This window comes from Triturus cristatus, chromosome 7 (genome assembly GCF_964204655.1).
Source record: "Triturus cristatus chromosome 7, aTriCri1.1, whole genome shotgun sequence".
NCBI classification, from domain to species: Eukaryota; Metazoa; Chordata; class Amphibia; order Caudata; family Salamandridae; genus Triturus; species Triturus cristatus.
Window position 1 is genome coordinate 1,731,852,848 of NC_140590.1, and position 14,069 is coordinate 1,731,866,916.

The following is a 14,069-nucleotide window of genomic DNA, read 5'->3' on the forward strand; positions in this document are numbered from 1 at the left end:
GCTTGAGCTCTCCTGACTAATGGAAACCAGGGAGCCCGTTGGATTTCCATCTCCCAGTTCCAGTGGGCGAGATCAGGGAAGGCACCTTTCAACAGTTTAATAACAAAAGCCATAATGTTCTCCCCTTCCACATTTTCTTCCAGTCCAAGCAGCCGTACGTTATTGCGTCGCTGACGATTTTCAAATTTTTCAAATTTCCAACATACATCCAGAGACTGCTTTTCCTGGGAAGCCTCAAAAGCCTGTAGTTTATCGACCTCTGTTTCCCCAGTGGCAGTTCTTTCTTCTACTTGTGTTACTCGTGCGGTCATATCTGAGCAGACCTTGTTAATTTTCTGAATGACCCCCTGCAGTTTTTTGGTGGCCTGCGAAGATCTTCTGCTTTCTTGTCTTGCCTCCCCCTGCATCTGTTTCAGAGTGGCATACATCAACTCCAGAGTAGGAGAAGGAGCAGTAGTTTCCGGATTATGAGGAGAAGCGTCGCCACTTTGCACTGAATTTCCCATGTCTGATCGACAGGCTGTGCCTAGAGATAAAGTTGCAGCCGAATAATCCCATTCAAGTTTGCGGGTAGTTAAGTCTGTAGATTTAGTTTTGGACTTAGCCCGGCATTTTGAATTGGCAGACCGGCTGTGTTGCGTCTTCTGTGTTGCAGATGATTCCCCTGAGTCCGTCTCCTCTGAGATTTCATAACCACTAGGCACAGATGATTCAGACTCATCGTTTAATGAGAAAAACATATCCCCTTCTGGGGACACCAGAGGAGCACTTAGCCATAACGAATTGTTGGCATTACTCCTAGCGCTCTCCAGCACAACCGGCTGTGCCGAAATCTGTACAGGGTCCTGTACCTGTGCCAGAAGCTGACTATTTACACACTGAAAGTCTGGCCTTAAGAGACCTGTGTCCATACTTGCTGACAGGGGACCATTATCTGTATGGTTACCATTGCCACGACCACTGACGGACTCCCGCTCGGTACCTACAGGCTCAAGACCTTCCGAACCGGTATGCTACGGGTTCAATCCTCCACTGGCGAGCAGTTCTCTTCATTGAGTCGGACATTTGCTGCTTGTGCCATTACCTGTCCTGGAGAGCCACAGTAGATCTCACTCCCTTTCCCCAGTCCCCTCGTATCCAAGTTCCGGCCTCGCGCTCCAACCACATTACTCATCGCACCATTGATCGCCGATCCGGGTTTCACACCAGCAGGATGGGGCATAAGACAAAATTGACCAGAATCCACCTCTTCGATGACAATGCTGAAAACGGTTGGGTTGTAGCCCGGAACATCTGCGGTCGAGCCAGCGGCCTGTGGGTTCGTCCCCCCCCAGGGACATTCGGAGCAGCCTGGGTATCCTGGGCAGCAAAAGCAGCGGGACCGGGACTGTGCGTAGCTGTGATAACTCCGAACGCCTCCGCAACAGTTTGCTTCGCATTGATCCATCACCGTTGGCAGCTGCACGCAGGCGGGTTCCAGCAGCCACACCACCCTCTTTTAGCTTCGGGTCTGATTTCACCGTTTTGACCACTTTAGTTGTCTTAGGGGCCATTCTGAGCTGCAGTTGTAACTGCAGGTGAATCCGCCGTAGGAGCCGCGGAATCCGCCAGAGGGTCACGCTGGACTGTGCCTGCCAGGAAGTGAGCTGACCACGACCTTTGGAGCTTCGCGCTCGAGCCACAACATTCAGGAGAAATTCAGGGTAAGTCCACCCATCCATATAACCCCTCTCCAATGGCCATTATACAAGACCGCTAGAAGGGAGTATGGGAGTATGGGAGAGAGAGCCGGCGCTAGTGCTCAGAGCGGTCAGTCAGCGGCCATCTTGCCCCACTTGGAAAGCCATATATTTGATTACAAGAGGTCTCCTCCTACGTAGCACATGCGCGCTGCGTAGGCGAGACCTAAAAAAAATATTGGTAATACAGGTAAAATAACTAGCACTATTGACGCGCTCCATTAAGATTTATTTCTGGACGTGCAGCCAACGCAGCAACAGACTTCCCCAAACCATGTCTATGTGCACCAACACACGCTCTCCTGATCCTCCACCATCATAGATTTTTATTTTTAATGTAGATAAAATTACTTTGCACTATTAGAGCCCTTTCCCAGGCCCCTGCGAGTACCACATCACCCTCCTCCGGGTGAATAGTGGATTTTTTGTCAGGATCCGCCAGCTAGAGTAAGGTGGCTGCTCTTGTGGACTGCAGGTGGGGGAGCGAGGTGGCCCCAGATGGGGTTCGGGCCGGGGCCCAAGGGGTCCCCTCTTACCACCAATCCTTTCTTTAGGCTTCTGGAGCAGGGGCCTGCAGGACTGTCCTGCAGGGGTTCACTCTGCCGCCAGTTTAAACCCAGACGTATTTGCGTGGAGGGCGAGCACTGGGAGGCCTGAAAGGGACCCTCAGCGCATTATAGAGGTGAGGGTGTATTTTACACTAAGAAAAAAGCACTAAATGTAATTTGTTTTGGACTTCTGTTTTACTCAGTGTCCTACGAAAGCGGGTAGGTAATGGGTCATGGTGCGAGATGGCAGAGGACAGTGGTGAGGAGGGAGGGCGGGAGTGATTGAGGCTCTGCGGAGTCTACCCTCACTTTCACGAGATCAGTATTTCTAAGTCTAAGCAGATATTGTCAGAATTTAAACCTCATCTGTTTTAATGATTCACAACAAAGTAGTTGTTGCTCATCTGTCTTCTACAGCTGAGAAGGAATAGCTGTAACTTGTTGTAAGCACGAGCGCTCACATGTAACCCACACCCTTTAGTACTATGGGCACACCCAGAGACGTTTTAAGGCATGGGCAAAGTGGGCCCTGGGCCCCAGCTTTTCAGGGGGGCCCGATAGAGCGGGCTCTCTTCTCCACACAGTCCAGCCCTGATGACCTTGAATGATATTTGAAACATAGATTATTTTAAATACCATTTCCTTTATTTTTAATACAGGTAATGAGCGGGAGTCGATTACAGGCATTTTGCAGAGAAATGTTGTGTTTATGCTTTTCAACCCCATGCAACATCCATAAAAAAGTTCCTTTTAGATCAAACTAGAACCTCACATATGTGAAATGGCAGTGGGTCTGCTGCTGTATTACAACATTGAAAACACACATCACTATCCCCAAATATTAAATGGAAACACATGTAGAATTTGGACCGGTGTACCCATGCAGCGTCAGTGACCTGGCCATCAAGGGCACGAAAAAGCTATAATTGGATCATAAATCCGAAGCTGTTCCGAACAGGTGCCCCCAAACTATGTCTGGCCAAGGGACCCCAAAATCCTTAAGATGTCCCTGGCCACACCCCTTAAAAACTCTATTTTACATGTCTATGGTGCTTAGTAGAGTCCTGGTTTCCGCGCCTTTTCAGAGGCTTTCCCCACTTTGTACATCCTACTGAAAGCAGTGCTAGCACGTTATATATCTGGTGGCTGGGATCCCCTGTGTCTGTGTGCCTTTTATTAGGTCTTGCCTAGCGTTGCAGCACATGCGTAGCTTGCTCTGTGAGATCTATTTTCGTCTAGTTTATTTCGGAAGGGGACTTGAAGCCCCGCCCCTCTTTTCCATTTGCTTGTGTCATCTTTCATGTTAAACGCAGGCGCGTGATTGGAAATCAGGCTTTTTTGTTACCGCCCTGTCCAATTTTAGGACGGCCCATCTGGACAGACCGACACCATCTTTGTTTTCCGTGACGTAGGTGGGCCCTAGCGTTGCAGCGCATGCATCTGTCTGGTCGGAGGGAGTGTTCACTGGGGCCGCTCCCTTCTCACTAGAGGCTGCTGGGCATGTCTCTGCTCGGAGTTTGGCGCTAACCTCAATCTCTTCTCTGCTGTGGCTGTTTGCAGAGACAACTCGCTTGTGTTCAGATTTAGTAGTGTTGGTGCACGCACTCTTCTCGGAAACTTCTGGCTCGGACAGTGCTCTTTCCTCAGGAGAACTTCGCTGGGCTGTCCCTCTCCTTAGACGGTCCTAAGTGGGCAGCGCTGTCTCTTGCAGGAACCTGACTTCTCGCTGCCTGCTACGCCCTCTCCACCCTACTCACCCCCTCCAGTGCACCCGCCTGCACACCCTCCCCCGCAGGCGGCGAGGAACTCCCTGCAGGCGAACCGGGCCTTCCTGCGGAGCTTCCTGGGGGTGTTGCAGCTGCTGTCCGGGGCCGCCCTCTGGATCACCATCGCCTGCAAAAAGAACGAGGGCGCCATCCACTTCGCCATCTTCGTGGCCGTGCTCTTCTGGCTGCTGACCACTGCCCTCTACCTGCTGACCCTCCTGGACAAGCAGGACCTGGTGCCCCTCCTGGGCGGCGAGTGCTAGCTGAGCACCAATGCCACGCACGATGCCCTGGTCACCTGCCTGCAGGCCGCCGCCACCGGCATCATAATCCACAAGACCCTGAGGCACGAGTACTTCAGCGTGGCGGCCTACAAGCACGACTGCCTCTACCACATCTACCTGGCTGCCTCCTTCTTCGCCTGCCTCTGCTGCCTGCTCTACCTGCTGTCTGCCGTCGCCTGCATCTGCAAGAAGTGCCAGGGCAACCAGGGCCTTATCTGAACCCCTGGCCTTAGTTCTGCCCTTTGTGGGCGCTGCAAATAACAGGTTATCAATTTACCCACCTCGAAAGGATGGAAATCTAAGCGTGCTCTGCTGGGATTCTAACTCGAGGCATTCGTGTCTCTGGAAATGTCCGTGCTGGCTCACTGGAGTGGGGGCATGATTAAGATTGCCATGGGGAGTAAATGGAATTTTTCACACGTGTGAAAATGGGTCATAACCTATTGATTTTGGAGCATAACTCACCAAAATCCACATTTCTGGGAATTTCCTTAGCTTTTTTTCGACCCTTAAATGTCAGCAAGTCTTCACCTGGTTAAATCTGAAGGAGGGGTTTCAGACTTTATCCCCCCGAATAACTTCGCACTAGTTTTAATTGCGATCCCTATGCTAATACGGCTTTATGTGGGAGCACAGTTTACTAGACCCTCATAAGCCGGTGAGCCCCCCTCCTGGTGTTAATGTAGTCGCGATTAGCATATATTCACGGATTTCACCGAGCCTGCTTACTTCAAAATCGATCTGTGGCTCCTAGCAGGCTCAATAATTCTTGGGCTTCACTTTACTCCGGCAGCCTCCCAGCATTCCTATTCCATTGAGTATAGTTTTTTTGACAGTCTGTCTCTGCTGTCACTTACTCTTAAACTTTCTGCGCTCTTGAACAATTTGTTTACCACATCCCCTTTGTCTCATTTCCTATTTTTGACCCACCATTCTATGCCTCTCAGCACTCCTGTCCGCCCTCCTCCAAAAAGCACCATTCCCCGCTACCTAGCGACCAAACTGAAGATATCGGAAGGCACCAGAGCATCGCAAGCTGCTGAAGCTGTGTTGTTAGAGGCTCCGACCTTTAACAAGCATTGGCATAGCCAATAGGTCTCGCCTTTGGGACCTTATAAGTGTTTAGTTATGCAGCACAATATCCTTGGTGCAACAACATCAAGTGTTGCATGGCTAAACACTTATAAGGTCCCAAAAGCGAGACCTATTGGTTATGCCAATGCTTGTTCTGAATTGCTCTAAGGCAGGTGACAGTGTAAATCAGGAGAGAGCAGTGTCATAGACCAGACGGGTAACGCTCTACAAAATATGAGGGCGCGTCGGCGAGCAGGGGTACAGACTTAAGTTGGAGACTGAATAAGACGGGTAACGTTCTACAAAATAATATGAGGGCGCGTCGGCGAGCACGGGTACTAAGTTGGAGACTGAATAAGAGGGCGCGGCCCTGCATTTTAAAAGGCAGACTCGGAGCCGGCATTGAACAGATCCCAGTGCCTCGGTGGACGGACGTGTGTAATCTACCTGCGCGCTAGAGCCAGAAGTTTGTGGACCTCGCCCTGTCCGCAGCCGGAGGACCCATGGCAGTGTGCGAAGCGGCAGTAGTGCCCTCTGAAGAGACCGAGCCCCTCTCGATCGCCACGGTGGAACTCCACACAGGTGAGCTTGGGGTGTCCTCCGAGGTGACTCTCACCGTGTCCCCGCCAGGGGAGGGGGGGGTGGGGGTAGGGGGAGGGAGTGCAATAGACGACAGCAGTGGCCTCCGAGGAGAACCGCCCCCCGGTAGGTGCACCACTAGGGCACGGGTACCTGGTACCAGAGGTATTTCATCTTATAGCGCTGCGTCAGCCGCTCTTCAGCGCTCCCTTCCCTGCGGCCCTGCGAGGCTCCAGGCCGGCCTGGGCTGGAGAGGGTCTTTGGGAGCCCTTTTGCTCTCTTCGGGTTAACAATCGGTCTCCTGCATACAGACCGTACACTCACTCCAGGCCTTCCCTCTGCTTCCCTCGATTCTGAGATTTTTAGTCCGGGTGAAGGGGAGGGCTGGCGGGTCTCACTGCCGCGGTCTGGCCGCTCTTGTTGGTAACTCCAATGAGGAGCTGGAGTGGATACTACCTGTTGTTCCACCTCTCCTCGTCCCCCCCCCCCCCCCCACACTAATGAGGCTCCGACTAGTGGTTAAAAAGGCTCGGTCTTTCAAGGTCTGTTAGCCAAGACTATTCAGCCTTCAAGGTGCACTCCATTAAGATCCGACATTATACATTTAGATATGTTTTATAAGTCGTGTTCGGCTAAGAATGAAATCCCTCCAACCAGAGTTGGTTCACGTCTCTTCTTACAAGATGCGCTTGGAGTCTCAGCCTTAGAAAGACATACAGATGGCAGCTATAGGGGAACTCGGGGGTTCGTAGGACAACTTGTCAGATGAGCAAGGGATGGTCCAAAGACTTTTTAGAGGGTTTAGTAGCATTCACCGTCCAGCACAGCCCTAATGCCCCTCCTGGGACCTTTCTGTAGTTGTAGAGTCCCTTAAGAGACCCTGTTTGAACCTCTGGAAGATGTGGACATTCAGCTGTTGACACTAAATACTTTCTGTCCGGGCGCTGTAACTTCTGCCAGAATATAAGAAGAGTTAGGACCCTTATCCTGTAAAAATCTTATTTTTTTTGATGGGAGGAAAGAATAATTTAACGTCTGGGTCCGTCCTTTGCGTTCCAAAGGTACATGCTGGCTCCATAAGGAGCAGGTTTCAGTCCTTCCTGTGTTCTCTGCTACTCAAGGGTCTCCAGAAGGCGCGGGGCCTTCACAATTGGGAAGTAAAAAGGGCCAAATGCACTCAACTAGAGAGGGTTTTAGATTTCAGTTTCTCATTCCCTTATAGTCCATTTCGGATCAGCAATGAGTTTTTAAACCTACAGTCCAAACCCTGAGCAGGTGGATAAACCCCTGATCTTGGGCATACCGTGAATCAGCCCTACCTTCTCCCCTAGGGGTTCAAGAAAGGATGGTTTCAGGAATATCCGCTTCCCTAGCGGAGGCTCAAGGAGCATCGTTGGCTGAGATCTGCAGGGCAGCCGCTTGGGCCGCCCCGTCCAACCTTCTGGCGCTTTATGGGATCATGCAACAAGTGGTGGTAAAGGAAGGTTTTTGGTTCAAGGTTCCTCTTCCTATGGAGTGAATATGAGAAAAGCCTTTATGGTGAATAAAAGATCAGGTCATTCCATGGCCGTTGTCCTCTGTGTGTTTGGGTGAAGATCACTGTGTAATACATGTTAGTGAGGAGGAGGCAACGCATCCATCACATATTGGTAATCGCATTACTCACTCCTACGCTCACTTGGATTTCTTACTTCTCTCCCTTCCCCCCATTATGCGAGTCCAACTGTGCACTATGCGGCTTGGTACACGCATGATATGTTGAAGGGGGAGGGGCATTTGTGCTAAACAGTGTCTCCGGATTGGTGCGTCTCAGACGCATGACTAACTCACTATGTAATGGATTAAAGCGAGGGGTGGGAGTCCAAGTAATGCAATTACTGATAAGTAAGTGAAGCATTAATATACAGAAAGAGGGTTAATGGGTCACATGCTTCCTCTGCGCCTGATATTGTTGCAGAAGCGGTGGAACTATTTCAGTATGTGTGTGGGCGGGGAGGGGCGCGGCTGCAATAATGGTTTCCTGACTTAAAATGGGGAGGTCAGTGTGAACCCCAACTGTCCTTCACTTAAACTAATAAATTATTCTTAAGCTCGCGGCCATCTTGGAGGCTTACATGTTCTCAGAATGGTTTTAATGACATCCCCCCCCCCCCCATTCCCCTCCCCACCCCCTTCTGCAGAGGGTGGAACTTTCAGATATAAGTGGCAAGACAGCAAATCAAAACGTAGAACCCACCCAGAGCCGAGCCAATAGTGTGCCTTGGATCAGTAAGCCATAACACAAGTCAAGCCATCAACATATTGGCTTGGATAAAAGGGGAGCCGCATACACCACATACTTTATTGTCTGAAAAAGGCCACTTTATAAAAGAAAGGGGCACATCATAACATAAACCTAGGCCTTCGCAATACAAAACTAAACCTCATTCTAGAATAAGTCCTGTACGGTCACTTACCCTCAACCCTAAGATTCCCACCCTTCACATCCATTATCTTGCAAATATGTTACTCCTACCATGTTATTGAACTGTCGACCTTTAACTCCATTAACCGTTTGACCTACCTCTCTTAACATCTAACTATCTAAGTATTCTAAATCTTATCTTTCCTTTTCTTGTTTCATCCAGTTGTACCTTTATTGCCCCCCCCCCATTGTCCTGATTCATCCATGTTCACAAGAATAATATTAATGAAGAGCCATGCTAACTCAACTGCCAACCGCCATCAGAAAAGGACCCCTCCTTCTTTTCTGAGCTCCTCCCAGGACCCGCTGTTGCACCCATGCACATTCAATTCTCTCTCTATCACTTCCTTCAACTGCAACAAGTATAATTCCATCCCGTAGCAAGACTCTGCCCCCCCTAAAGAAATTCAGCTGGATCCTATTTTAATTCCAGGTGTTCCATCTGACCAAATCCTTGATCCCTGCAAAAAACGTGCATATCCCTGTTGCTTGGCCGTATCCATTGCAGAAGGCTTATAGGCCCCCACCTCCATTGTCTCCTAAGCACGGATTCTGTCCGTCGGATGAAACATCCACACCCTTGCTTTTTGATTTCCAGCAAATCCTTCTTCATTTCCCTTAACAGTGCTGGACCCTAGCATAGCACCATGTCATTCCCTTCCAAGTGAAGCACCAGTACATCTGGACATATATGCCTTCTCAGCAGCTTAGTTAAACACTGCAAGAGCTCTCGCCATCTCATACCACCTTTTCCTTTGCCAGGTGGCTTGGAACAACCGTCCGTTGAGCCTGAGTCTAGCACCTTGGCCTTTATGAAGTTTGTGTCTTTTTGCCTTAATAAAGGAATGTTCTACGATCCAAACAGACAACTCAACGGCCTCTGGACCCGCAACTGCACCTGAAAAGTACAACTTATGTGAGAAACAACCCAAATGTCTCACATCATCAACAATCCCCTCTTTTGCAACCTGACGTAGTGGTGAAAGCACTTGGAGGACCACCGACCCAACTGCATGATCCTACTCATTCCCCAACCCCTCTATGCAGCTTTTGTGGCTACACCAATCCTAAAAGAATAAGTACCATAATCTCCCGTGGCTTCCCCCCGGCTCACTGACACATTGTTCAGGACCCATAGAAGCTGCGTCCCATTGGTATGACGAAAAACTGCACACAGACAGTACCCTTTAATCGCCTCAGTTTTGCACCCTAACTCATCGGACACAAGCCATGAACTGGGAAAGCCACTAAAACCACTGTCTTGCCGATGGCTCTTTGATCCATCTTAGAATTACGGAGGTGAAGCTCTATCCTGCCACCTCTGCCCCCACATCCGCCCAGTCAAACCCGTCAATGCCTTTTGGCACATGGAAAAAGAGCACTGGCAAAACCAATAGGCCTGACCATGGAAATTTAGTGCAATGGCTTAATTTCCTTATTTTTCTTTTTATTGCAATAATTCCACAAAATAAAAAGAATACATGCCACTACTTAAACTTGATAGCCATATGCTTACAATAACCATTTAAAAAAAATATATATATAATTTTGATAGAACAATATGTGTGCCTCTTAGAAAGCATGGGTACTTTTAACAGATATAGAATGTTTTTAGCTTCTATTCACTTCACAGGAAAGTTTGGTTCTTATTGATGCAAAGCAAAGGTGCTACTGGCATTATGGAACTTGATGACCTAGTTTAAACACAAATGGATGATACAAATTAAAAAAAGATAGAAAAGACATTGGTAATGTATTTAACTACTAGCTCAGGCACTGAAGTGCGCTTCTTTGTTGGTGTGTGTGTGTGTGTTTGTTCTTTTTTTATTACATGATGATGGTGCTGCACCTAAAGAGGTGTCTAGGCCAACCCTAAAAAAAAATGATAGCAGTATCACTGCTAAAAGTTACGGAATCACCGTAAACGTATATCATTAAGCTGTTTTTTCTTTTATTTCAGCTGGCAGAGTTTCCCACCAGTTGCTAAAAAGTTTCAAAGATCATTGGCGGTTGTTTGCTACAACTGCTGCTGTGCTGGTGTTTTTGGTCATCCTCGTCATCGTGGTCCCTTTGAGTAAGTTAATATCAACTTCTGAAATTAAATCTTTGAAGCCTGCATGTTCCAAAGACTTGAAGCACTGAAGCAGCGCTTCAGCCCTGAAGAAGGAACAGTGCGTAGGATATTCTCCCACGGGGAGAGAGGGTCATGTTGTGCATGTATGCAAGATCTTCAAAGGGGCGTGGGGTGCTGCGGTGAACGCACTTTTGTGTGTATATATATATATATAAAAGCCCGTCAATACCTCCAACGGGATTTCCCAGGTACGGACCACAGCTCACACAGAATGCAGTAAGCTCCAGGAGTTGAATTTCAAAGTAGTGATTTATTTGCAAAAAACAAAACACCCAAGAGTTCCAGGCATAGTGCCTGTCACGACGCGTTTTGATCGCTACTCGCGATCTTGATCACATGACTTACCGCGTGGCAGCTGCCCTTAAAAACATGACTGTGTGCACAATTGGCTATAGAAAATAGCCTTAGTGAATAATAGAAAGTGAAGGTAGACTGTGGGCAATTGTATAACTGCTAAAAGGTATACACCATAATTCATGTACTAATACAATATCTATTACAGTGAGCAGAAATGAGTATAATAATTTGTACAGAGAGCCAGGGATAAATAAGATAATTCAAATTATGAGGTCATGTTTTAAACCATCATACCACTGGAATAATAGTGTAATCAATCATACAAATTATTAAAAGATTAAAATATTGCAGAATAAAACTGTTTTGGCTATTGAGCCTCATTGTGATTAATCCAACCATAGTTAATAACCTGCATTCAATTAAATGTATGATGAAGAATGTCTCATTCTAAAAGACCCTGGTAAATTCATCTCTAAACATCCCAACTGTCTAGAAAGTGCATATTATGTGTAAAATAACATATATAAAACCCTATAAGTGCAAATATGTTTGAAAATAGCAGCATTCATATGAGAAGCCATATGGCGGAATCTACAATTTAAACATTAACTAGACATACGATAAAGTGCAAGAGCTGAAGGAAACTGTACATATAATACATTGCAGATCATGTTGATTCATATTGGTTGCAAATAACCAGACATCAAAACTGTAACCCTATAATGAAATGTAAACATCAATACACCTATTGTTTTAGGAATGGATCAAACCTATAAGGAAGTGGTAGGCAAAAAAAGCAGCATTATGGGAAGCAGCATAAGATAAAGTGCAGGTGCTCAATGAAGCTGTACATATAATACATTGCAGATCAGGTTAACTTATATTGGCTCCAAATAACCAGACATCAAAACTGTAAGCCTGAAATGCAATGTAAACATCAATATGCCTAATGTTTCAGGAATGGACCCAACCTGTAAGGAAGTGGTAGACAAGAACAGCAGCATTATGGGAAGCAGCATATCAAAAGATTCATCGTGGGGAGACAGCACTGATACAGTATAAAGATTGATAAATTATTGTATGGAAAAGATTTAAAGGAAATTGTGCAAATCTTCACCCGTGTTCAGACCATTTGGGATCTTAGTGACCAGAGTTAAGATAAAATGTGATTCTAGTTGTCTTAAACTCTTTTCACGGTTTCCACATCGTTTGGGAACTGGTACCACCCCTAATACTGAGTAATGTAAGTCGTTGAGGTTGTTGTGATGTACCAGTTTAAAATGTCTAGCTACGGGGTAGCTGGGATCAGAATTTTCTATGGCCCGTATATGCTGTAATATACATTTGGGGACGGGAAGCTTGGTACTGCCAATGTATTTGAGCCCACAAGTGCATTGTAAAATATAAATAGCAAATTCGGTACGACATGTGAAATGCGCAGTGATGGCAATAGGATTCAAATTAAAAGCTGTCAAGTATTCGCTTAAGTTTTTACCAAATTTGCATTCACGGCATGACTTACATTAAAAAAAGCTAGGCTTGGTTAACCAGGTTGATTTAACTATGACCTCTGGACTAGTTCTAACTAGTGTATCCCTCATGGAAGGAGCCCTTCTGAAAGTGATTGAGGGTAGAGGAGGCAGTAAGGGTTTTACCGTGATGTCGGTCAGCACGATAGGCCACTGAGAATATAAAATTTAGCGTATCTTTCTTTCTTGTTTGCTAAAAGCTGTTATGAATCTGACATCACTTGGCTCATTACTGAGTTTCTCTTCAAAGGGTGGCTCTGTATTATCATGTTGTTTTTTCGGAATTAAGATTTCCTTTCTAGAGCTGGAAGTGGCTTTGCTAAGAGCTGTATCAAGAATTACTTTGCTATACCCTCGACCCTGAAATCGCTCAAAAGCCTCTTTTTGGCATATTGCTAGATCGGTTTCAGAGCTACATATGCGTCTTATACGCAAAAATTCACGGTAGGGAATTACTTTGGATAAGATGTCGGGGTGTGAACTCTCAGCATGTAATATAGGGTTACCTGCTGTTTTCTTACGATGAAGTTTAGTGTAAATACCATCATCTCCAATATAAACACAGACGTCAAGGAAATCAAGGGTGGTGTCACTTATAGTAGCTGTAAATTTCAAATTTAGTGAATTCTCATTGACAATGGATACAACACCGTCAGCTTCTTCCCTGGTCCCTTGCCAGATTAAAAAAACATCATCAATGTATCTCCAAAAGTGCCTGATGTGCTTGATCCATACATCACTACTATGGGTCATGAGGACATGTTTCTCCCACCAGCCAACGTGTAAACATGCATAGCTAGGGGAGAAGCATGCCCCCATAGCCACCCCTCTCACCTGGTGATAGACATTGTTGTTAAATAAAAAATAGTTATTGAGTAAACACAATTCAATCATTTTAACTATCCTATCATTGTGTTCTGAATAGTGAATAGATCTGCCCCCAAGGAAGTGGTTAACTGTCTCCACCCATCTTGGTGACTTATGCTAGTATATAGCGATTCAATGTCCATAACAGTCAATAAGTAGTCAGATTTCCATTCGATTCCATTAATTTTGGACAGAAAATCACCAGCATCTTTGATGAATGAAGGCAAACTGGCCACCAGTGGCTGTAGGAAAAAACCAACGTATTTGGAAATCATCTCCATGAGACTTTTCCTGGCCGATATGATAGGCCTGCCAGGCACTGGGATGACATCTGTATGGATTTTGGGAATTAAATAAAGTATTGGGGTTACCGGTTACTCTATTGTCAGATAGTTAAATATTCGTCCTTGGATAACAAGCCATGTCTTTTCTATTGGGACAGATGTTGGAATACAATGTCTTTGAGATTGCTTAGATCTTGTTGGGTGGCTCTTTTATAGCAAGCATTGTCATATATATATATATATATATATATATATATATATATATATATATATTCACTGAAAAAACCATAGGTTTCACACACGTTATAGTTAGGAATTAGCATTTAAAAAACCTTGCAAATTCACTTAAAAAACCATAGGTTTCACACATGTTATAGTTAGCTGGACATTTCCCTCGTAAAAAACCAATGAAATTCCCCCGTTATAGTTAGTAAAGGGAACTATAACTCAAGCGACCGCAATCCACTGCTGATGACGTCAGATATTCCATCACTGTATTTATTC

The 14,069-nt window shown here is 46.3% G+C and overlaps 1 protein-coding gene and 1 pseudogene across 1 annotated transcript in view; both read left to right on the top strand.

Annotated features, from left to right (window-relative positions):
* The first annotated feature begins 1,213 nt into the window (after positions 1-1,213).
* LOC146812929 (MARVEL domain-containing protein 1-like) lies at positions 1,214-4,556 on the top strand (annotated as a pseudogene).
* Positions 4,557-5,914: 1,358 nt separating this feature from the next.
* LOC146812930 (C-type lectin domain family 2 member B-like) overlaps positions 5,915-14,069 on the top strand; it is a 33,362-nt gene continuing 25,207 nt past the window's right edge. The window contains exons 1-2 of the mRNA XM_085615232.1: positions 5,915-5,993; positions 10,415-10,528. Coding sequence (XP_085471358.1) covers positions 5,915-5,993; positions 10,415-10,528 — 193 coding nt within the window. The remainder of the gene's footprint in view (positions 5,994-10,414; positions 10,529-14,069) is intronic.